This window comes from Theobroma cacao, chromosome 4, assembly GCF_000208745.1.
Source record: "Theobroma cacao cultivar B97-61/B2 chromosome 4, Criollo_cocoa_genome_V2, whole genome shotgun sequence".
Taxonomy (NCBI): Eukaryota; Viridiplantae; Streptophyta; class Magnoliopsida; order Malvales; family Malvaceae; genus Theobroma; species Theobroma cacao.
Window position 1 is genome coordinate 31,416,340 of NC_030853.1, and position 24,806 is coordinate 31,441,145.

General features: G+C 37.3%; 7 protein-coding genes across 10 annotated transcripts; 2 read left to right on the top strand and 5 right to left on the bottom strand.

The window, feature by feature from the left end:
• Positions 43-4,178, top strand: LOC18603697 (protein REDUCED WALL ACETYLATION 2). 3 transcript variants are annotated; one of them, XM_007035802.2, is made up of 17 exons: positions 43-240; positions 327-436; positions 523-614; positions 749-892; positions 982-1,038; positions 1,154-1,226; positions 1,498-1,656; positions 1,856-2,005; positions 2,084-2,339; positions 2,421-2,536; positions 2,697-2,783; positions 2,872-2,960; positions 3,042-3,104; positions 3,201-3,257; positions 3,409-3,505; positions 3,584-3,742; positions 3,864-4,178. In XM_007035802.2, exons 2-17 carry the CDS (start codon positions 404-406, stop codon positions 3,867-3,869), a joined length of 1,638 nt encoding a protein of 545 aa, XP_007035864.2. In that variant the 5' UTR covers positions 43-240; positions 327-403; the 3' UTR covers positions 3,870-4,178. The 3 variants fall into 3 exon arrangements, with proteins under 3 accessions (XP_007035864.2, XP_017975427.1, XP_007035865.2); XM_018119938.1 differs by having other exon boundaries at positions 55-436; XM_007035803.2 differs by having other exon boundaries at positions 59-436; positions 752-892.
• On the bottom strand, positions 4,229-6,234 carry LOC18603698 (ER membrane protein complex subunit 6). Its single transcript, XM_007035804.2, has 5 exons — positions 6,132-6,234; positions 5,179-5,323; positions 4,910-5,105; positions 4,744-4,763; positions 4,229-4,619 (listed from the first exon to the last, which is right to left on the bottom strand). The coding sequence occupies exons 2-5, from the start codon at positions 5,292-5,294 to the stop codon at positions 4,589-4,591; spliced, it is 363 nt and encodes a 120-aa protein (XP_007035866.2). The 5' UTR covers positions 5,295-5,323; positions 6,132-6,234; the 3' UTR covers positions 4,229-4,588.
• LOC18603699 (pentatricopeptide repeat-containing protein At3g48810) lies at positions 6,399-9,240 on the top strand. Its single transcript, XM_007035805.2, has one exon. The coding sequence runs from the start codon at positions 6,547-6,549 to the stop codon at positions 8,539-8,541; it is 1,995 nt and encodes a 664-aa protein (XP_007035867.2). The 5' UTR covers positions 6,399-6,546; the 3' UTR covers positions 8,542-9,240.
• LOC18603700 (desiccation-related protein PCC13-62) lies at positions 10,721-12,011 on the bottom strand. The gene is made up of 3 exons (XM_018118836.1): positions 11,653-12,011; positions 11,328-11,553; positions 10,721-11,249 (listed from the first exon to the last, which is right to left on the bottom strand). The coding sequence occupies exons 1-3, from the start codon at positions 11,976-11,978 to the stop codon at positions 10,860-10,862; spliced, it is 942 nt and encodes a 313-aa protein (XP_017974325.1). The 5' UTR covers positions 11,979-12,011; the 3' UTR covers positions 10,721-10,859.
• LOC18603701 lies at positions 13,025-15,623 on the bottom strand. Its single transcript, XM_007035807.2, has 5 exons — positions 14,984-15,623; positions 14,664-14,718; positions 14,506-14,562; positions 14,052-14,129; positions 13,025-13,658 (listed from the first exon to the last, which is right to left on the bottom strand). Exons 1-5 carry the CDS (start codon positions 15,530-15,532, stop codon positions 13,162-13,164), a joined length of 1,236 nt encoding a protein of 411 aa, XP_007035869.2. The 5' UTR covers positions 15,533-15,623; the 3' UTR covers positions 13,025-13,161.
• Positions 15,727-24,664, bottom strand: LOC18603702. 2 transcript variants are annotated; one of them, XM_018119530.1, is made up of 10 exons: positions 24,450-24,664; positions 19,554-20,489; positions 19,142-19,271; positions 18,600-19,051; positions 18,287-18,367; positions 18,107-18,205; positions 17,347-17,505; positions 17,100-17,186; positions 16,741-16,812; positions 15,727-16,324 (listed from the first exon to the last, which is right to left on the bottom strand). In XM_018119530.1, the coding sequence occupies exons 2-10, from the start codon at positions 20,358-20,360 to the stop codon at positions 15,998-16,000; spliced, it is 2,214 nt and encodes a 737-aa protein (XP_017975019.1). In that variant the 5' UTR covers positions 20,361-20,489; positions 24,450-24,664; the 3' UTR covers positions 15,727-15,997. The 2 variants fall into 2 exon arrangements, with proteins under 2 accessions (XP_017975019.1, XP_007035870.2); XM_007035808.2 differs by lacking the exon at positions 24,450-24,664 and adding an exon at positions 21,297-21,532.
• LOC18603703 (F-box protein At5g49610) lies at positions 23,156-24,443 on the bottom strand. Its single transcript, XM_018119531.1, has one exon. It carries the CDS (start codon positions 24,391-24,393, stop codon positions 23,326-23,328), a length of 1,068 nt encoding a protein of 355 aa, XP_017975020.1. The 5' UTR covers positions 24,394-24,443; the 3' UTR covers positions 23,156-23,325.

Here is a 24,806-nt window from a genome sequence, read left to right on the forward strand (position 1 = left end):
ACTTTTATTTATTTATTTATAAATAAAAAGGGAAAACACGGGTCTCTCCAGTCTCAACTCTCAACTAACCCGCTAAAACCACTTCGTACTCTGTTTCTTCGCATTTTCTTTTCACTCGTAACTTATTTTAATTATTTTTTAATATTTTGTCTGTATAAATAAATTAAAAAAAGGAAAATTGGCACGCACCGCTGGATTCGAATCAAATCCATCCCTCCGTGTTCTTCGTTTTCTTATCAGGTTTCTTTTTTCCTTTCCTTTCCTTTCACTCGCTGAAGCCAGATTCAATCAGATCTGTGTTTTTTTTTTCTTCTTTCTTTTTTAAGCTCACTGTTACGCTGAAATGTGCGTCGTTTTGGCGTAACTCCACTGTCATTTTGTTGGAAGTTGCCGAAAAAAGAAAATGGCGATCTTCGGTCCGATCACTCCCGGTCAGGTGCGTGCTTTCAGCACTCTTTGCTGCTCTCAGATCTTGCATTTTGAACATTTTTAAAAAGATATTGTTTGAATTGCCATTTTCAGGTGTCTTTTTTTCTCGGAATATTTCCGGTGATTTCAGCTTGGATCTATGCAGAATATTTGGAGTACAAGAAAAATTCGCTCGAATCCAAAGCGTAAGCTCTGAATTCTACATTTTGCGTTTGTAATGCGATTAGAATCAACGTAATGTACTGGTGAAAAATGAGAAAAATATCATTTCTTGTAAATAATCTTTTCTTTTCTTTTTCTTTTTTTCTATTTCTGTTAGTAGGCACTCTGATGTGAATTTAGTTGAGATCGGAAACGGTGCCGTAAAAGAAGATGATAGAGCGGTTTTATTGGAAGGCGGAGGTCTTCAATCAGCTTCTCCTAAAGCTCGGACTTCATCATCTTCCTTGTCTCCAATTTTCAAGTTTGTCATCAGAGCTGTTGATTGTTTCTCTCATGTCTTTTGATTTTTGTTGATGAGTTATTTAATTTTTTATGCTTTGTTATGCGAAGGTTTCTTATGATGGATGAGACTTTCTTGGTTGAGAATCGGTTGACACTTCGAGCTATGTAAGTGACTTTTATTTTGTTGATTGATGAATGCATCATTTCTTCCTAATAAGTAATAGTACGTAATGTAACTTGCTCCTTTTTTGCACTTCTTTTGGTGTTTATCTTCTTATAGATCTGAATTCGGTGGTCTTTTGGCGTATTATTACATATGTGACCGCACTGATGTGTTTGATTCTGCAAAAAAGGTGAAGATGATTGTTTTCATATGATAATTCATGGTACAAATCCATCTTATAATGTTGTGGCTAAATAGATTTTAAATATTAGGGGGAAATGCTGAACTTGTGAAAAATTTAAAATGAATTTTAATTGCAGTATGGACTATTAAACACTCTACTGCTCTTTGAAGATGTTGTAGCAAGTCATGCAATTCGAATTCACTGTAATGATTATCGTCTATGACATTGTTATTGCTTGCCCAATTAAGTTCTCTCATTTCATCATCTGTCTATGCAGAATTACAATCGGGATCTTTTCTTATTCCTCTACTTCCTTCTCATCATAGTTTCAGCAATAACTTCTTTCAAGATACACCATGATAAGTCACCATTTTCGGGGAAATCTATACTTTATTTGAACAGACATCAAACTGAGGAGTGGAAAGGTTGGATGCAGGTTTGTGATTCTTTCCATGATGTAGTAAATCCTTAAAGTCTTCTTCTCAAAAGATTGTTGTCTATTTACTAGGATAGAATATGTGTGTTGGATTGCATAAATACTCTTTCGGCTAATGCTGGTTTTGCTTCAAGTTTTCAGCATTACTACATCAGGATTGGTAGCCTTACTATTTTCTTTTCCTCCTTCTGTTTTACAGGTCTTATTTTTGATGTACCATTACTTTGCAGCAACAGAGATTTATAATGCTATCCGAGTTTTCATTGCTGCTTATGTGTGGATGACTGGATTTGGGAACTTCTCATATTATTATGTGCGCAAAGATTTCAGTCTTGCGAGGTTTGCACAGGTATGAATTCCCCCTAAAGTGAAGATTATAACCTTATGATTAATTTGCTTCCAACAGTGAGTATATTTTGCCGAACAGATGATGTGGCGGCTCAATTTCTTGGTGTTTTTTTGCTGTGTCATCCTCAATAATAGTTATGTGCTATACTATATATGCCCCATGCATACTCTGTTCACTCTTATGGTTTATGGGACACTTGGCATTCTGAATAAGTACAATGAGAATGGGTCAGTCATTGCTGCAAAAATCATTGCCTGCTTCTTGGTGGTTATTCTAGTCTGGGAAGTGCCTGGAGTGTTTGAAATTCTTTGGAGCCCATTTACCTTTTTTCTTGGTAAGTAACTTTCCAAAGTATAATTTCTATTTAAACTATTGTGGTTCATATTGATGGGAAACAATTAAAAAAACATTGCAGGTTATACTGATCCTGCAAAGCCAAACTTTCCCCGCTTGCATGAGTGGCATTTCCGCTCAGGCCTTGATCGTTACATATGGATTATTGGAATGATATATGCATACTATCATCCAACTGTAAGTTCTGATGCAATTATTGGCCATCCTTTTGTTGAATCTTCTTGCTATGAATTAGTGCAATTTGTTTAGGAATAATGAGGCTTATAAGCTGTCTTGCTTCTGCAATATATTTTCCTTTTGGAGTTGATGGCTTGATGCTGGGGATCTACTGTTGCAGGTTGAAAGGTGGATGGAGAAACTTGAGGAAGCAGAGGTGAAGCGGCGGGTATCAATAAAAATGGCTGTGGCAACTATAGCCCTGACGGTATCATATATATACACCTTTGGACTCATATACTTGTTTCCTAGAATTTCCATCTCTTATTCATGTGCTTTTAATAAAACTTTTGTAGATGGGATATTTCTGGTTTGAGTACATATACAAGCTTGACAAGATCACTTACAACAAGTACCATCCTTATACCTCATGGATCCCTATAACGTAGGTGTCATCTTACTAGTGTTGATATTGACATATTAAAACTTTTGCTTTCACTTAAGTCTTGTTCCTTGTTTTGATCAGTGTCTATATATGTTTACGAAATGTCACCCAGTCCTTCCGAAGTTACAGTTTAACCCTTTTTGCGTAAGTAGGCCTTTAATCCAGCTCATGTTTCATTCTTTTACTTCCTGGAGACCAATAAGAACTAGTTTTGTCTGCTATTCATTTTTTGTTTACTAGATGGCTTGGAAAGATAACACTGGAGACCTACATCTCGCAGATCCACATCTGGCTAAGGTAAGTTGAAGTTGACAAGATTCGAATCCTTGCTTCAGCGGCTTGCAAAGAGAAGATGTGAAGCTTTTAAGTGATAGTGTAGGATACACATACGTGCACACACACCTGCATCTATTTATTTATTTTAACGCAATGTCCAATCAACGTGCAGATCAGGCGTCCCAGATGGTCAACCTAAACTGCTGCTTTCTCTGATCCCGGATTACCCAATGTTGAATTTCATGCTTACCACTTCCATATACGTTGCAGTAAGTAAATATTGTCATCTTGAAACCTCAAATATCGCAAATTACTCATGCACTAACCTTTTATTTTTTGGTTTGCAGATATCTTACAGGCTCTTTGACTTGACAAATATACTGAAAACAGCATTCGTGCCAACGAAAGACGACAAACGACTTATCAACAACTTGATTACTGCTGTTGTAATCTCAAGCATTCTTTACTCATTATCTTTTGCACTCCTCAGAATCCCTCAGATGTTGGTAAGAGTTATATCTTTAGATTGATTCTATAACTAAGACTCAAATACCAAATAGCAAGAATAATCTCGAAAAAGTTGGAATATCTCTGTCTGAACAATCTTCGTTATTTCGATATTTGCAGGTGTGAAAAATTATATATGTAGAAATACTAAAAATCCACCACAGCCTAGTGCATCAGTGTGCCAGTGGAAGAGTACTACTCCACTTTACCTTCACAATTGTAATGTAATTACAGAATTCATCATGAGATCAATATCGAAGAAGTCAGTCATGCTGAGTCTCAGAATATGGAACATCAGCTGTATAGGGAAAGATCAACAAGTAGATATAAAACCTCCAATTGAGGTGTTATTTTTGTTCTCCATTGTTTGCCACAAACTCAGTAATAGCTACTACATGTTTCATTACCATGCCTATCTTATTGGATTCGCCATAATTATATGCGTAACAAATTGTTCTTTCTAACCCTCTAGTCTTCGAGTAAAATTCAAAGATCAATGGATGTATCCACATTAAGTTTATGGGACAAGTTGCAAAATGGGAAGCATGCATAGAAATTCAGGCACCCATTCCCAAACTTGGAATGATCACTCTGATAGTTCAAAATTCCTTCTTCCATTCTCTCAGAGATCCTCTCTCTATTAAAAAGAAGCTACATAGATATAGTCTCTAAATGGTAAAAGTAATAGAAAGGAAATCAAATGGTAAAGCCCGTAATGGTTTAGGGATTGATACAAAACTATTAGAATCAGCTTGCGAATTGCTACGATAACAAGAATATGTCATAGGCAGCAGCAAGGGCAGCGAGCCAGCTTCTCTTCCGGGCAAGATGTAGCAGATATTTCTTCAGAATATATGCACAATGTCATAGGCAAATCTATTTATGTTCAAGGAAGTAGCAATAAATACTTGGTTGCATTATTACTTAATTAAGCAAGACATAAAGCAGGTAGTATATATGTATCACTGCTTGAAAGTTTTTCTATTTAAATAAAGGATACGTCCAGAATAGCACGAATGACTGCAAAATATAAGAACATTGTTAGCTGATAAAAAAGAATAGATGAAGCAGAAAATTGTTATTCCTAGTGTAGAATATTGATAAGAGGAACCTTATGCAGACAGTTGAGAAGATGTAATATCTAATCAAAACATAAAGAAGCTTACCATAAGCCCACCCATGAATCCATCGAGGATAATCCGGTTCCAGCTATCAAAATATGCATGAACTGAGAACTTTGCCTTGGCTATAAGTCCAATTGAAGTAATTGCCATGACAAGCAAATATAAGACAAACCCCATAAAGCCTGTGAACCCCAAAATTCCAGCAAGAACCCCTCCGATGATAGACATAAATGTCCGGCTGCACATGAAAACGATACTCAGATATTGGCATCAACACAGAATTTAGCATCTCGGTGAATGTGAAAACAAACCTGTAATATATAACTTTCATGTTATTTTGCAAATTTTCTGCGCTAAAAGTTGGTACATCATTCATAGCTTCACTTGATTTTTTCTCGGATGAGTTTGAATCACTATGTCCAGCCATAGCTTCTTCTTTATGTGGTTTACAATTATCTGGAAACAAAAGTATAGATAAACAAATCATCCATAGATTTCATACAAACCGCAGACACTCTTGATTCCATATCTTAAAGAAACAAAGAGAAATAGCAGAACCCATATCGCAAAGAGAATTACCGAATGAAGCACAAGCAGAATACTTAAAACAGCATAGCAATATAAAATCCAAGCATTCAAAGTCACAATGTAACAGAGAAGGTTTCCTCTACAGCAGGATCATTAAACGAGTTCTTGCAAAGCAACTCAAGGAGACAATCATAAAGCCCTTATTGTGCTAATCTAAAAGATGAATTCAGCATTACCGGATGCAGAAAACAGATTTACAGAAGCATTGATCTCACTGAAATTTATCGAATTAAAGGTCAATCCATCCCTTGACTATGACAGATAATTTTATCCCAACAACTGAGATTGCTCAAGAAGCTACCATGAAAAATTAAATAAGAACAAGTTCATGGGAATGGTGGAAGAAAAACCTAAACTTTACTATTCCAATGACCCAACAAAAGAAAGGCAGCATCTTTCAAGTTTTGAAGCTTTCATCAAAAGACAGCACAGATTTTATAAAAAAATTCCAAAAATTCATCTGATTAATATGAAAGAACATAAGGCACATCAACAGACTTTCACATTAAAGAAAATTGGATTGCAGGGATGGTAATAGATCTAATCATCGAGAAATCATTCAAAAAGAAACAGGAAAATACAAGAAAAGAAACATAAAAAGTGGGGTTTTGATTATGAAAGCAGAAATTTACAAACATAAGTGAAAAAGAAAAAGAAAAAGAAAACAAAGATTTACCGAGACGATCGGAGAATCCGAGAGACCCTTCTTTTCTTTTGTTCTGCCACTAAGAATTCACTGCAGGACGGCAAACCGCGATTTGTTTGTACTTTTATTATATTTGTTACGGTTAATTCTATGTAACCCCCTATAACTTTAATAATTTCTATTACTTTCCCTTCGAGTTTTCTTAAATTACAAAAAGAACCCTGAGTGGGTGCTGTTCGAGAGGTAAAAACGGCGTCTTCTTATTGCGTTTTATCACTGACAAGAGTACCTAAGAGTTCTTGCTCTCTGCAAAAGCGTCGTCGTCTGCTTCAGTTCTGAACCAAAGCCCTTCTTCAAAGGTAAGTCCAATTGTTGGCTTTGTTTAGTTTGATTTCCTTTCCCCTGAATTCAGGCAGGGAAGTTTTGAGCTAGTTCGTAATCAATCATGTACTTGAAAGAAGGACGTTCTCTATTGTTGAAAGTTCAGAAACCTTCAATACCATTTATTTTGAACACAAACCCACTTTTAAAACCCCACAAAGAATCACAAACAGAACCAAACCAGACCCAACTCGAAGAATCCCAAGTACTTAGCAGATTGAAGCAAGAACCCAACATGTCTTTAGCTTTAAACTATTTCAAGTCCATAGCCAATTCAAATTCCTTTAAACACACCCCAGAAACATACCAATGCATGATCCAGAAGCTTGCACTTGAATCTGAAATAGATGGTATTCAATATCTTTTGCATCAGATGAAGTTAGAACGAATTAGCTGCAGTGAGGACTTGTTTGTAATTGTGATTGATTCTTATCACCGAAAGGGGTTAGGTGAACAAGCTTTGAAAATGTTTTATAGGATAAAGGAATTTGGGTGTGAGCCGACTGTTAAGATTTATAACTATGTGTTGGATGCGTTGCTTAGTGAAAATAGGTTCTCGATGATTTATCCGATATATAATAATATAAAGAGAGATGGTTTGGAGCCGAATTTGCCTACGTATAATATTCTTTTGAAAGCTTTGTGTAAGAATAATAAGATAGATGTGGCTTGCAAGTTGCTAAATGAAATGGCGAGTGTGGGGTATGCTCCTGATGCTGTGAGCTATACAACTATAATTTCTTCAATGTGTAAGCTTGGTAAGGTTGAAGAAGCAAGGGAGCTTGCAATGAGATATAGATCGCATGTGAGTGTTTATAATGCGTTGATAAGTGGATTTTGTGGGGAATACAAGCTTAAGGAGGCATTTGGTTTATTAGATGAAATGCTGGTGGAGGGATTAGACCCTGATGTTAGAACGTACTCGATGATTATCAGTTGCCTTTCGAGTGCGGGAAACGTTGAGTTGTCGCTTGCAGTTTTGGCCAAGATGTTTGTGAGCGGATGCAGCCCCAATATCTATACATTTTCTTCTTTGATAAAGGGGTATTTCGTGGCAGGAAGGGTGCATGAAGCTTTCGACTTCTGGAACCGGATGATTAGAGAGGGACTTGAAGCCAATGTGGTTGTCTATAATACTGTAATACATGGTCTCTGCTTAAATGGAAAGGTGAGTGAGGCTGTATCTGTCTCCTGTCAGATGGAGGAAAATGGATGCACTCCAAATGTAACCTCATATAGCTCTCTTATTAATGGATTTGCAAAGTCCAGTGACTTGGTTGGTGCATCTGAAACATGGAACAAAATGATAACTAATGGTTGTCATCCCAACGTTGTGGCATACACCAGCATGGTGGATGTCCTTTGTCGGCATTGCATGTTTGACCAAGCTCATTCTCTTATAGAGAAGATGGTGTTGGAAAACTGTCCTCCTAACACAGTTACTTTCAACACATTTATCAAAGGTTTATGTAGTAGTGGAAGAGTTGAATGGGCAGTAAAAGTACTGGATCAAATGGGGCGTTATGGTTGTGCACCTAACATAATAACATATAATGAGCTACTGGACGGTCTTGTCAAAGTAAATCGACTAGAACAAGCATTTGGGATTGTGAGAGAGATTGATGAAAAAGGGATAGAATGGAATTTAGCCTCGTACAATACCATTTTGTCTGGATTTTGTCATGCTGGTATGCTAGAGGAAGCTCTGCAACTTATCGGGAACATGCTGCTTCGAGGTACAAAGCCTGATGCAATCACATATAACATAATAATCTTTACATACTGTAAGCGAGGTAAGGTGAAGATCGCTGTCCAACTTTTTGATCGCATTAGAGCTGGAGGTGACTGGCATCCAGACATAATTTCATACACTAGTCTTCTTTGGGGCCTCTGTAATTGGATTGGTTTAGAAGAGGGCATCAGTCTGCTTAATAAGATGATAAATGAAGGGATATGTCCCAATGTTGCAACATGGAATGTGTTAGTCCAATGCTTGTTTAACAGCTTAGGTCATTTGGGACCAATTCACATCTTGGATGATATTCTAGGTAATGGGTGAGAGTGTGTTCAGCCAGGATTCTTTTTGGGCCAATGCAGATACGTTGCTGACTAATGATGACAAATGTAACAGATACTTCTGTTGACTAACTAGATGTACATGTTTGGAAAACCAGCAAGCAGATATCCTTGCAAAATCGGGAATAGGAAGAGAAATTGATCTGGCCAATGTTTGGACTGAGGTTCAGAATGGTGATTCTGTGGTGAATGGCAAGTATCTGCGTATCTAGCCTTCACTTTGATGCACAGAGATACACTCAGGCAAAAGGGTGTTAGGCGAATTGGTTGAGAAGTGGACTTGTGGAATGCCTGGGAGGACATTTTAGTGCAGAAGGGAGGTGGGGGAAGTGTTGGTCTGTCAGTAAGATTTCTTTCAGCGTGATCTCTGTTTTTTGTTGTGACCGGGAGGCGGTCTGCTTGCTTGTTCTGCTGTTAGTTATGGCTATGACAGTTGTTTTTGATTATCCATGGGTTCCTAGATAGGGTGTGGGGGGAGTTAAGACTGGCCTGATGATGATGAACTCTGACTGAAAGGGTGAGTTTAAAGACTTCGTTTTTAGGAGAGGGAATGGGAAATGTTTGCTTAAAATTCTATGTTTGTGGCCTCTGTCTTTTGCCCATTTATGTAATTTTGAGGGTTATGCCACCTCCGGGATTGTGCATAGGTCTTAAAATTGCAGTTCTTTTGTACTTTTGATTGGAGTTTAACCATCGGTTACTCCTGTTAATGAATTATTCCAACTTTCAAAAAAAAAACTAGATGTACATGTTGCCAATCCTTGGTGGGTTTACATGTTCAATCAGACAAGGCTGAAAGTAAACTATGTGCCTTTGGAACCACTGGGTTCTTGCAGATAAGCAGCCATCATTTTTATTCATGCAGCCATCATGTATCCTAAAAAAACATTCTCAGTCTAAATTGTTCATCCGCTTGATTGTCGATTACTCTGATTCCTGGAAACCTTGTGAGGTCCTGGAGTGTGTAATTTTCCTTTTTTTGACCAGACGATGGCATTGACATTTGTCCTGTAAAGATATATTTGCAGAAGAAATGGACTCGTGTAGCTCTTCCGACCATGTTTTTTTCCCAAGGCTTAGCAAGAAAACGTTGTCCAATCTGAAAGAAACGTGAGATTCAACATCGCTATGCAATCTGGAAGAAACAAGAGATTCAACTTCTCTATCCAATCTGGAAGAAACGTGAGATCTACTTCTGTTACATCTCTCTTTGACCTTTTGGACATGTCTTCCTCAAAACATCATCGCAACAGTGTGCTGAGATTATGTTTGCGGCTTGTTCTTCTAACCTTCACCTAAACAATTAACGCTTTAACTACATGAGATGATTTTTCTCTTTCTTGAGCTCAACTATCCTAATATCAATCCAAGTTACAAATCCTGATGGGATTTTAATTGTCTTCTACGACTTTTGAAATGAAGGAATAGCCAAATTTATCATCACAAAAGACTTTCTCAGAGACATGATACTAAGTTCCCAATGGCAATGGATGATAGGATAAAGCAAGAATTTGTCGTTGATGATGGTTTATGAGACATTGCGATTTATAGTTGTCGGACGGCAGTGTCATTTTCATGGAAAAATATTTACACGTTATTGTAATCAATTAAGTTTTATTTTACACGTAAAATTATAAAAAGAGACAATTCACGTAGGTACGTAATTTCTTGAGCAGATGATGGCATTGACATTTGTGTCTTTGTATAGAGTTTGCTAAGACATAACTGCTGATTTTCGATTATTCTGTTATGTCGATACTTTTGACCAATACACACCACATGGCTAGAACTGGCTTTGGTTCCTGGAAACCTGGTGAGAACCTGGAGTGAGTAAAATTCATTTTTACCAGGCATTGACATTGATGTCTTGGAAAGATGTTTTGCTAAGACATAACTGCATGCTGCAGCAGCAGCCGTTGCAACTGTTTTTAAAATCCCTTGGAAGGACTCGAGTTTGATGTTTCTTCTATGGCAGTCGTTGCAACTGTTTCTGACAGCTTTTAGAATCCCTTGGAAGGACTCGAGTTTGATGTTTCTTCTATGGTTGAACTGATTAGTGAGAACCAAAAACGTATGTTTGAGAGTAAAGCTTTGTTCAATTCATGGGACAATTCGCTCCTGCGGATTTTAACTTGTTCATGGATTTGTAGAATAGCCCTTGATTGATAGCCAGGAGAATCTTAACTCTCTAATTCAAATTATTTTCATTATAAAAAATTATGGTAGTACAAATTATTTGCGCTAGTTCTTAATCCAAGAGAAACATGACGGACTAGCCTAAAACAACCAGACTGCAGCTACTCAGGTATAGCGATTGGCACTGTGTAAATAAGACCTGGCAATACGGCCATTGCCTCCCTTGGGATAGAACCCTCCAGGGACGCTTTCATTGCCGCTTCCATAAACAATTCTCAAGATCTCCTCCGGGGTCCTGTCATATGAAACGGAAAATTTATCGCCAGCAAGCACGTTGCCACTGATTTTTCCTTCAGCACCCAAAATTTTGGGAACTATAAGGCCTTCATCTTTCAACCCAGCATGTCCCAGCCTGTTCCTTAGGTGTGAAATGCGATTTGTGAATTCTGCAACAGTTACCTCATATGGATGAACCTTCTCCACTGCCCGCTCATATAGCAATCCTCGGATGACAGCATCTTGGCCAGATTCTACCCCTAGGAGGCCTGCAACCAGCTGGAGAAAAACCACATGTAAGAATCAAACTCAAAAGGAAAAAAGTATTGTGTTCTTGGGGATGAAATGGGGGCTTACCCTCTTGGAAATAGCACCCTGGAGTTTTGGGTTTGCACCAACATATCCAGTGAGTCCAACATAAGGAATTACGTAGGAAGCTATCAGGTAGTTGATGCTGTTGGCATAAGGGTCAAAAGGGGGCACCAATGGCTTCTTGAATGCATGATCCATCAATTTTGCAAACGATGATGCACTCAAATCAAGTTGTGGTCTCGGAAATCCCTTCACTGTCTTCTTAATTGCCCTGCATGAAGAATGGTAGCTCCCATCAGAACCTGTCACGCAAAGAAAGAAGTAACGTACAAAATTTTTTAAAACAGAGTTAGCAGGATAAGAGACAAACTTCAAGTGTCCGACTTCTTGGAGAGCAAATTGTAGGATTACATCTCTGGTGAAAGGATCAAGATTGGCCTTTTTGGCACCAATGGGAGATGGACCTCCCATGGTTAAACTCGGATCAACTTTATCCAGGCCATAGCCCAAAGCACCATACAGGAAAAACTCAGCCTCTAAATACTCTAGATTCAGTGGAAACTCTAACAGGTTCACGTCCGATTTAGGGACCGAGACGTTTCTGTGATCTACGAAAAGCTCTCCAGGATATGCAGGAGGAAGGAGGGAGAAGACCAGGGAAGAAATGAAAACAATGGCTGCAGAGGAAAAGGCCATGGTGTTTAGCTGTCTTTGAGTACTTTTGCTGCGGATACTATGCATGTCTACTCCAAGGCATTGGTCTTATATATAACACGAGTCTGAAGGCTGAAAAGGGTGCTGTGTCAGATGGCAAATGGAGGGTGCCGGGTCAAACCTTAGAATTGCCACGTGGACGCATTGATGTTTATCCGTTACTGATTCAGGAGGACGATCAGGAAGGTTTGGTTTATGATGTTATTAAATGGCCACTGTCTTTGCCTGGTGAGGTGGCTGAAGACTTGAGCATAAAACATAGGGGAATCCAAAGATCATTTTCTTCCTAAAAAACTTGATCAAGGAAAGAAATAAAATCCAATCTGTCTTCTTTTCTATATACAATTTATGTAGATACATTATTTTTACTGGCAATCAAATCCACATGATCAGAACAAAATTTGAAAGAAAATAAAAAAAACTTTTCCTGTCACTTTTATACCCAAACATTTGATTCATTAATTGGTATATGATCTCCTTACTTAAAGAGTTAATTCGAATCTCTTTTTTTCTAAATTCAAAAAATAAAAAAAAATCTGTCGCTCTTAAATTTTGGATTTTTCCCATGATTTTGATGGAAAACAAGCAAAGGTTTTGAGATCAAGATAAGATTCTCAGGAAGAGTAATTGTTCTTTCTTGGATCCTACTAAATTACTTTCTAATTTGGACATTGGACTACCGTATTGCTGTAAATTTTCTTATTGAAATGAATTTCCATCTTGGTTTTTTCTTTCATTATGTTCACATTACTGTTCATCCAAATTGTTAAAATTCCTTAAATATCTTGTAACGGATAATGCCACATATTCAATTCCTATTAATCTCTTTTCTTTTTCTATTAATGGTGGATGGATCTACCTAAATGCCATTAATTCGGGGGGTTTTGCGGTGTTATTACTCGGACACTAAATAAAGAGTGGTGAATGCTGCCTCTCACCATGATACATATACATAAGATTCCTGCGTTAAGTACAGACACAGCTAACCATGAAACTCTTGCAGAGATGGAATTGCTGATTGATGATTCTTTCTGAAAAGATGTTCATATCAATATAATTTCTTCATTTCATACTTAACAGTCATGAAATTTCATAAAGCTACAATGCAAACCTTCCGGGAATGGCTCTCAAACCCGAATACAAAAAGATGTTCAAACTAAAGTACCTATCTAGCAACTTTCTCAGCTTTATGACTTCGTTTACCTGTATTAGCTACACTAGCTGATTTATTATTCAAATCTTCTATGTCATCATCTTTTCCAGCAATGATACCATCTTCAACACCATTGTCTTCAAAGATATCCGAATCATCCTCCCCATCCCAATCCTCTCCAAGGTCTTCATCATCTTCGACTTCATACACATCGTAATCTGCATCATCTTCTTCTTCATCATAATCATCTCCACCTGCACGAAGAGTGTGCCACTCAGGTGGAGGCGGACAATCCTCTGTGATTGCCTCATCTCTTTTTATCACCAAATGCCGAATGACTCTTTCATCTTTGTCTAACATGGTCTTAAACTCATTAATCCATCTAGCTTCCAACTCAAAGTTCATCAAGATGTAGTGGGCATTCTTAGCCTTCTTTATCTTGTATGCTAGTCTTCGAAGGCCCCAATCATTCAATCTCCATAACCTGCCTCTCTTCTCCCTCAAGAAATCTGCAGCAAGTATTTCATCGGTAAGAGAAACTTACAGCAGGTTCATGAAAGGAGTTATTCCTTTTTTCATTTTTGGAGATTATTATGGTTAAATTCTACAAGAATATGCAATCACAAAGGTCATCTTGGAGGATGAAGGCTATCAATTTTACCCATTTTTTGACCATTTTATCTAATTTTTCAGATTCATAGAAATCTACAGTTGTTTTTAGATAGCACCCCCTTAGATATGAACTCTGTCTGTCTTTCCTCAGAAATGGCACAATAAGAATTTTTTTTTTTTTGAAAGGCGGCACAATATGATATCTATACCAACTCTGTAAATCCGTTTCAGATATGTCCAAAGGAATATGTTGCATCTTCAAAGAAGCGATATGGGATGGGGAAGGTCACCTTGAACTTTCTCATTGACACTTCCAACCTCTTCTGCATGCTTCTCATGAATCAAATAAACAACCTCATAGTGGCGCACTGCATAAACAAGGAGAAATAAATAGTAAGAAAGTGAGCAGATATCAATCATCATTCATTATCAGTAAACACTCTACCAACCCCAAAAAAACAATCCAAGCCCTCTACACAATAATAAAAAAGTTTTGCTTCTCCATATTTGACTGAAATCAGGCCAAAATGCATCTTCAATATAACAAAGGCTAATCAAAACATGAGTTTCCTCAAATCATTCAACTCTCCAAGAAATGTCCCACTTCAAAATTCACATGCAAATCAAAAGAGACTATATTTGAGGAAAACAAAATCAAAAGCTTGAAGTTTATGATAAGTTTCTTTATACTAATCCTTCTAAACTAGCACAAACTACAAAGTAAACACAAGAAGCAGGCTTTACTGCGTTCAACGTTCAATGCACTTTGCAGCTGAAGGTTGAGAGATTCATATAACTCTTCTGCAAATTCACGAACAATTTTAATGAGCACACTGCGGGTATAACTGTATATTTGAAAAACAAAGTGGGTTACACAAACTCGGTAACCATAATTGACTTACGTTCTTCATCATCAGCAAATTCAGGGAGAAGTTTACCATCTTCTTGAACTTTCTTCTGAAAATTTCAAGTAGAAAAGCCACATCTCCAAAATTCAGTGAAACAGATTAAGCAATAAAATTTTCTCTCATAAAGCACAAAAAGAAGTACATGAAAAACGATAGCAGTTCTCTAAACACCATAAAGAAAAGCCTTGGCCTTTTGCTATTCTTAAGCCAAAAATTCTATCTTTACCAATGTCAGCGATATAACCTTTATAGAACACAAAGAGAGAAAGCAGAAATGGAGAAGGAGAAAAAAGAGAACAAGCAGAAAAGGAGACCTCCTTCAGAAGGACAGCTTCAGGGAAAAACCCAGTGGTCTCATCTGGTTTGGGGATGAAACTGTGACTGTCTTGCTTATTATCCTTGTTCTTGTTCTTCTTTGCCTCCACAATTAAAAGCTTTCTACGACCAAGGTAAGAGTTCTCTTGCAGTAATTTCAAGAAAGAGCTCTGGTTTCCAAAGAACCCACTTCCAGTTTTCAGTTTTGGAAGCCTCGGAGCAACAACTTTTGCAGGGGACTGTAGGAGTGACTCCATCGCAGGAATTGAGTGAGCGCAGAGACAGGAAGACATCACTGTTAGCCTGCTATGTATCTTTCCCCTTAATCTCGACGGATAAAAAAGATTGGGTTGGGCCATTTCTTGGGTGTTTAGTTGGCTACCACCACAAACTAATGGGTTGAATCTACATGACATTACCCTTTTCAGTGGGCTTAGATTGGCCTGAACATCGTACATGGTTGACATCCCCCGAGCCTTTGGTAAAGAAGGAAGAAGAAATTTCTCCTGAATTATGCTCCTAGCATTATCCGTGGACATTGAATGCATTGAACTTGAACGAATCTAGTTCTAGAGTTGAACAATGCGTCGCACCAAGAGCATTCCAAGGTTTTGCCCTTGGATACTTCATTCAATTATCTGTCTTTTCCATACAGTTTTAGCTTCATTGGACCTCAAAGGATAAAGCTAAGAAGAAGAATAGTCAAAACAAGGTCACTGCAAACATTTGGTAAGCCAAGAAGAAGAGTAGAAACCTTCCAAGATTTGCAATCTATTTCATATTGGTATGATGATGCTCCATTTTTAATTATTTGAGGAAAAAAGAAAAAGATAGGAGGAAGATATAAATGCTATACAAAATCTGCATTGATATATGCTCAAGGGGCTTTCTACTCATTCTTGCCCGATAATAACTTCAACTGGATCAAGTTTTTCGTGAGACAATCACTCTTGTACGGCCAAAACTTCCTGAATTCTCAAGAGAATCTGGGGGTTACAAATCATTATGACTGCTCACCACTGTTTCTTTCCTTTTTTCCTTCTCTTGTTTCCACTACCACCACTCATATTGCTACCACTACTCTTGGAGCCACTTCCCGCTTTGGCAAATGGGCTCTCAGCAGAGCTGCTACCACTAACATTGTCAAACATGCCAGCTTGTACTGCATTCTGTAACCACTCAAAGAATTCTTCCTCTGTCATGGTTTCTTCCAGATTAGGTGTTGGTATCCTGCCACCTCTTTGTCCTGAATTAGATCCCTTGCCGGTACCGTGCTTGGATGTCACACTAGTGTTCACATGAAAACTTGGCTTATGGGTGTTGGGTGGACATCTCATTCCCTGCAACAGATTCCAGCCGTATGAGTGTTTTATCCTCAACCACAGACACTGTAAAAGTGTGTCTGGACATGATGCAGATTGCAAGGGTGTCCACATGGGTGTCACATGAAAGTCAGACACATTTCTTGACACCAAATGCATGAAATGGATCATATCAAGTGCCAAAGTCGATGTTTGAAAAGATTAAGGGATAATGTCACATTTAGCCCCTATAGTTTAGAAAATATCTAATGTGATACCTGTACTAAAAAAATGTGCAATGTGGTATCCAAACTTTATTTCGATGTATCAATCTACCCTAACCCATAACACCGTTACTGAAACTTTCTATTAAGATATGTTCAAAATCTCCTCATAAATGCAAACATGATGGGTGGCAGATTGACTTGATAAATACTAAGTAAACATCACTTTACCTGACAAATATACCATTCGGTAGCATTATATATCTTGCTATCAGCACAAACATAGGCAGTGGGAGCATCCACCTACACCAATAACGAAATAACTTTATGTAAAAATGCAGAACCAATTCTTATGAGTATCAACTCAAACAAGCCTTGACCCTTAACTAACTATTTTTTTCTTTTGATCTTAACTAACTAGGGTTAATATTTTAAAAGCAGTCTTTTTTTTTTTTGCAGTGTTATCCCGTCACCTCTTCATTTTTTTTTTAATTGTGTTTTTAGACATTGTATTATTAATTACTTATCAAATCAAAGAAATAGCAAAACAGAAAAATATCAGCATGTAATAAGAGGTGGACAGTGCATACCTTCTGCAATAACCCGAAAAAGAAGGGCTGTGAAGATTGTTCAACCCATCCATCTCCATCTTTTGCTTGATGAAAATCTTTGCATTCCTTAGGCAAGATAAGTTCCAAATACAAAATTCATTTCTTGTAAGGGAACACCATTTTATAGAAATCAGGCTCCCTCAGCTTGATGACGGTATGCTAATTATCAAAGTCATAAACAAAGGACAAGTTAAAACATTACAAAATTTAAGAGGAAAGGAAATACCTGGCACCATCTCGCCTGAGATTTTGATTTCTTGGTATGTATCCAAACATGAAAGTTACTGCATTTTTTGCAGGCAATTCGCCTAGAATCTCCAAACAGTTCCTCCCCATCAGCCTCTGACCATGCAAATCCAGAGGAAAAGAAGCCATGTCCACCATTCTGGGCAATAAATTACAATAAAATGTCAAGTATGATGCAAAGATTGATGTACCTACTTAGAAAAAGGTTTTTAAGAACCTCAAGTAAAAAACTTCCATCCAATTTAGAAATGTATTTTCCATGCAAACATGATCTACATTCTTTAAGAAGATGGATGTAAATGTAATGCTTAAGATAGCCATTTCTTGGTAATAATCAGAACAAACATTTTACAACAACATTAGTACCTTTCAAGACTCTTAACTCAAATGAACACAGGCAAGAAATAAAACACTTCACTGACAAACCTGAACACCCTCTGATACAGCTAAGAAAATGACAGAGTTCAATGAGACAGCCAAAAGTCATACACAGAAATACAGATGCACCAAATTAATGTGTTGGAAATTGTGTACAATTAGATAACTATGAGCTCAGTGATCTACAAAATCAAAAAACTATTTTGAGAACATTGTTTTCTGCTGGGAATGCATAACAGGAATGATCACAAATGAGGATACTGGGGGAAAATCAAAGCTGATTATACAAACTAAACTCTATAAGCAACTTGAACATGATTCCTTTATATTCAAGTACAAACTTGCAGGATGTATGTTCAAACCTTTTGAGAAGCATTTTGAAACCTACGAAAATAGTTTAGCAGCTCCTCCCTCCTAAGTTCATCATCGTATGCTTTTCGCTTTAAGGAATCAAGTAAGACCTACAAATGAAATTAATATTATTATCAGAAAGGAAATGTCAAACCACCAGGGGGGAGAAACATGATAAACCAAGAGATTACCTCATATGCATTTTGAAGTTTTTTAAAAGCTTCTGCAGCCTTTTCATTACCCATGTTCTTGTCAGGATGGACCAGCATTGCCTAGCAAACAGTTTGCAAAATTTCAATACCATAGACATCTTTTTCCTATTTTCAGTTAACAATAACAAATGGTGGATATCCAGTGTAAGCTGATCCAAAAGAACTTTCATAGAAACTCACTCAGATTTTACCCCATTGATCATATCACATTTCAACAATATCCAGAGTGACCATCACAAGTGGAATCTGATGTATGATCATACAAATAATGTGAAATAAACATAGGATATACCTTTTTCCTATATTCTCGCTTCAGTACATTAACATCAACATTCTGATATCGTGACAAACCCAATGCAGAATAGTGATCAGTGCAATTCAACAATCGAGCAACTTCATCTTCAGAAGTTACCTCGGTATCAACCCCACTAGTTGAAGCTAACCCAGGGCCATGATCTGCTGAAAACCCTGGGACATTTTCAGAGAATGAAGCATGCACTGACTCGTCACTAAAGAAGCCTGGTTGACCGTGCATTCCATTAGTTTCTTCGGGGTTTCCGTCAGGTCTTGCTTGCTGATTTATGTTGTTCTTTAGGTAGTAGATCAAAGCATCACTTGATATAAAAGAGAGATTTAGAGCCAAAAGCAAACCGAGCCATCCAGCATACGTCCAAGCACAATATACAGAATATATGGTGGTGATCAATAGTGCAAGACGCTCATGGCTAAATGAAAATGCCAATCCTGAACAATAGCAAACATTAGATTCCATAAGTTTGACATAGTTAATTTTGCAGATAGAACTAATCCAATCAGAAAAGGAAAAATGATCACCTCCAAGGAAGATCACAAGAAGTGTTGTCCAAAAACTTCCATAAAACCACAGGAAAATAGTTCCAAAAACAGCTACTACCAGCATTGCAAGAGTAAACCCGACAAAAACTGCTGTCAGAGCAGCCATGGCCTGAGTAATCAACATTTACACAAGTAATAAGAATGCATAATTTGTCAATAGCTCATGAAATTCCTCAAAAGAATCAATAAATCATTGTGAAAAAATGCACATTTAAGCAACCAACAGCTCAAGTCATTCCTCAACAAAATCAAATAAATCCTTTGAAAAGGAAATACAAAAATTTAGGCACTCGATATTTCAAGAAATTCTCAACATGCAAATTGAGGCATCAGGATCTCATGGAAAAAAAAACCTTAGGAAAAACAAAGATGAGATACAACCAGGGCTTACCAAGACCATAAGAAACTTCAACATCCCGACCATGGCAATCACTGAGAACATACTGCACCATATAACTGAAAAAAGAGATGTTGTACCCATGCGCAGGAAGGAATCAATGCCCCTAAGAGTACAGTCCAACCAGACTATTGACAAGAGAAGCATTATATTTCCAAAATGCATGAGCCATTTCAACACAACGGGATATAAGTGCTCAATCTTTACTTTGACATAATCTCGGGCATTATAAATGTTAGTTGTTAGAGAAACGAAAAATGGCCTCTGCCTCTGCAGCCACTGGTTTACCACCTTCAAGGTGGATACAGCTGATGCTCTCACATTTCTTACCACCACATTATTTGAAAAGTTTACATTCTCCATGGCATCTTTGAGGTGAAAACCATTTGGAAAGCAGCCCCAAACTGCCCTTTTGTGTTTTGGATGAAGGTCCCGGTCAGGTGATATCTTATTTTGTTCCCTTTCACTTGAAGCTTCCTTTGGAAGTGCATTTTCAATGCAATCCCCTGAACTACTCCCAGAAGAAATTGATTGGCCAAGACCCTCTGCAGCATCTCCATGCTTTTCCGTCGACACAATTCTCTCAGAATTCTGCCTATAGTTATTCTCAGTCCCAACCTGGTGACCTTTACTGACGCTCTCTGTAAAAGGAGTGCCTGAAGGGTTACCATTTGGTAGTTCCTCTCCTGGAAAAACCTTTACCTCACTTGCCTTTCCTCTTCCTTTTGCATCGGAGACCGGAAAACCTGCATCTGAACCCCTTTTTTTCCCATTCTTCTGCTGATTACCTTTCCGAGCCATAAAATTATTAAAATTATATGTACTACTGGAGCTTCTTAAAAAAGTCAATTCAATCTATCCCTAGTCTATCAAGAGAACCATGCAAGATAGTTGACATGAAAAAACCTCCCCTAAACAAAATCATTTCACCTGCCACCAAAGAATGCACACAGTTAACCAGCATATTTTCAAGCATGCTTAACACAAGATAAAATAACCTACAAATATTTACTTATTAAAACTCGTGCCAGGGTATGCCAAAACATATACAATAAAAGTTGCGTGCACAAAGTATTCATCAGGTTTGATGTTGCTACCCAACACCAAGCAGAACAAGTGACACGATACCAAACAGAAAAAGAAGCAACAGAGGTCTGATGTTGGCAATTGATGAACAACCGAAGACAAACCTGTATGAGAGTATAATAGCCTCGTATCAGGCACAAGCACATACTGCACAAAATTTTGGTGAAAGATAACTAGCAGACAATTTTCATAACAGCGCCAACCAGGCTTCCACAAAAATTCATCAATTTAAGAGAAGGAAATTATTCCTAGGAGGAAAGCAAAACTTGCTTGCAATTTCTCAAAGAAATGAGTTACATAAATACTCCTTTAACCAGTAATAACAGTCAACTTTTGATCACTATACTATTACCAAACACAGGTTAATTCAATAACATTAATAAACAATTCACATGCCTCTGTCAAACTGGCTGCTATGACAAGGAAGAAGAACAAAGAAACCCATTTGGGAACCAAAACCCAGAAATTTCATAACAGCAAGAGAGAAATGTTTTGAAAAAACAAAAGGGTCTGTATAAACCACAAGAAGATAACATAACTTGAAAAAAGAAATAAAGGAAAGAAAGAAAGAACACCCAGATAGTCAAATCCTGCCAAAACAAAGACTTTGGCATTTAAGAGGAAAGAAAGGGTAGGCATATTGACAATTACCTTAAACCAGGGGAAGTGCAGCTACCATGGAGAAGAAAACTGACAGATACCCAATAAAGAAAAATAATAAAAAAGCCCTAAAAATGAGAAGTAAATGAGCATCAAAGAAAAGGGAGGCTATAAAGCGTGCTATTCTTTTGTTCTTAATACTCTATAAGCTAAACTTTGGTTTTGTCTAATCTTTTTTCCACTAATTGGAAAAAGAAATAAAAAAAAAAAAGGTCGAATCGAAGGAAACGTTTTTAATAAATTAAAAGGTGTGTTCCTGGAGATAACCAAAAAAAAAAAAAAGAAAAGACAGAATTTTGGGGCAGTGCAGAAAAGACAGTGTCAAACACACGAAGCTGTAAACGGAACTCGTGTTGTGTTTCTTCTCATCCTAAGACCAAGATTGGATGCTGTTGTTGCGGCCTGTTTGGTTGCTGACTTTCGGTTCAGTTCAGTCCTCGAATTTCTTATTCCCGGTTAAGGTTATCATTTTGGAAGGTTTATGACGGGAAGTGTTTGTTTGTTTTTTTTTTTTCCTTTTAATTAAACAATTAACAAATTTGACATGCTTGTAAGTAATTTGAGATCATATTAATAATAATTTTTAAAATAAAAATTTTAATTCAATTTTTATTTACAATCAAGATAAAGATTAAAACTTAACGGGTTACGGTAAAACTAATGTTAATTTTAATTGCTTTAATGTACTTTGGGAAAAAAAAATTGCCATAATTATTCATGGAGCTTTCTTGGCATTCCTTTTTCCTGGATATATTGAAGCCATGTACTCAGTCCTAGTTGTGTTCAATTAAATAAGAAGAGAGAAAAAAAGATAACCTCCTAGCAAAAAAAATGACCCTTCTTTTCTTGGAAGAAAACCATAAATTTGGCAATGGGTGACTATCATTTCACACTGTTGACAATGTCCAAGTTTGACAGATAATTGATGTTGAATTTATTGACATTGTAGCTGTTGCCAAAAATACATCACTAGGCAGGAATTTTCTTTACCATTATCCTAGAAAAGAAGGCAGAGGCTTGGGGTTGGGGTTGGGGTTGGTTTGCTAAAATTGAGATTCTGGACTAGGGGCAAGTGCAAGAACTTCAGTGTACGAGCCAGAGATGAACTGTGATTTATTTGGTAATCCTTTTTGAGATGCTCAACTTGATGAGAAACACTTTAACTAGTTTCAGGTTTAGTCCTTCTAAATATAAACATGGTAAAAAGCTCAAATACATGAGTTAAATATATTCAGGAGATGGGATGTTTGCCTCCTGGAATCTGTTTATCAAAACCATTCATGCAATTAAAATTCAACAGACTACATTCGATCTGATCATCCAAACATGTACTAAAGCATTTTCTCAGCTTTGAATGTTATGCAGAAAGCTAAAGGCATCGGTTCCTAACATGCCATACTTCATTTTCAAGCTTCCAAGATAGAGGAGAAAAAGGAAAAAGTGACATGCACAACATTTGACCTTGTGTCCACCCTAAAAATATGATTCAAAAATGACTAAAAAGATAGGAATCACTAATAATGTGTGATCTGCTTTTGCTTTCTGGGGAAGAAAAAGTTCTAGCAATTCAACAATTAAACAATTCTATAACAGGTTTTCCAAGGCAGGGAAACCTGGACGAGGAAACAAAGGTGACAAAGATAACAATTTCCCCAAGACAGAATGAAGGGATTCATATCTTTTTCGAAGTTGAACTAAGATGGTATGATTTAAACGACTACTACTGTTAACCAAGCTTTGATTAACCCTAGTGATGATCAGCCTAAATGGACTTAAAATGCTTCCAATGCTCTGATCCATGATATGAATTTGTCCCACTAACACCAATTAGTTAGAATACTGCACACAAATTTCAAAACCACAGGCATATTCTGCTTGATAAGTTGTTCATATGAAGTATCGAATACAATGAATTTTAAATGATAAAGAAAGAGTTTGGAAAATCACAAATTTATAAGTCACAACAATGATTGCAATAAGTTATTTATGTACTACAGTTTCAATACACGTTGACCACGCCTTAATCACAAGGGAAGATTGTGCTGCAAAATGCGTGTGCTGAGAACCACAGTGGGAGGGTAGCACTGTTCTTCACAGAGTACATCTCCTTCCACACTTTACTCCTCTGATGGTATACTAAAACCTGTTTGTGGGTTGCCAAAAAAACATATTCACCAGTTTGAGTGATGGGGAAAATGCCAGGCACTAGTCCCCTAATGCATCTAAGACTCACGCTATCCACCATATGCCACAGTTCCCTCTCATAGTCTTTCATCACCCAAATCTTCATCCATGCATCTGAAATCTGAATCAAAGATAAACGCCCATTGGACTCCAATAAATAAACTCTATTCCCAGTACCATAACTCAGCTCATCAGGCAATGAAATCTTCCTCCAAACCTCATAAGCCAAATCAAGAGCAAGTATATAGGAACAACTACCAGTCAACCAATGAAGAGCACCATTAACAAATGCAACTTGATTCTTGTTCATGTGGGTGAAATGATCTTCTCGGAACGAAACAAACTTCCTCCACTTATTCGAATCCGAATCAAATATCAAACATATGAATGTCCCATCAGGTCTATGACCAAACGTACGATGATACCCCGCTAACACAACATTAAACTTATTCCTTGATAAATCGCATGCTAAACCAACAAGCGTGGCTTCACCATCAGGATAAAACCGGGTGACAGGCCTCTCTCTGCTCTTAGGAAGCAATTTAAACTCTCTAGTCATAGGGTTACAAACATAGTAAACACCCTTATCAGGAATGCTAGAGCAACACAACAAGCCATTACATGAAGCTCTAACCTTCACTCTATCTTTCAAGAAATCCAATGAAAATTCAGAGACACCCCTCAAATTATCAACACAAATTAAGCTTGATTTCGATTCTATCGAATCAGAAATCTCAACAAGGACCATGGGGTTCTTAGCAGACAACTCATTATAAAGTCTTACAAAATACTTGTCTGATGCTAATCTATACCAAAGTTTGCAAACAGTTTTGGTTTTAAAAAGCGACTTTACAGGCAATCTTGCAAGAATTAGTAAAATAACTTCATCAGGGAAAAAACCCATCTTTTAAATTCATAATTCAATTGAGAAAACTAAAAAAAAAATTAAATTTTGCTTACCAGATGAATAAATTTGGTGATGGGAATTGAAACCGCCTTTTCTGAGACAGAAAAAATAATTATTTTTTTCCCTTCTGGGGTTCTAAAGAATCATTTATCCTAACAAAGAATAGTTTGGAAAAGCCAATACTGATATAGGACAAGATGGTAGTTTGAGGTATTTCGCTATGAGGTGGTCAGAGATCCGGTAAAAGTAATATGTTGGACCTTTGGCCATCGGAACAAGTTTTCAGTTACTTCAATGGCTGCGATGAAATAGGAGTGGATATGGAATTCTGGGCCCTACACAAAGTCGTTAAGGGGTCCACTAGGCATCCAAGAAATATAAGTAAATGGGCTTTTTGACATTGTCCCAAA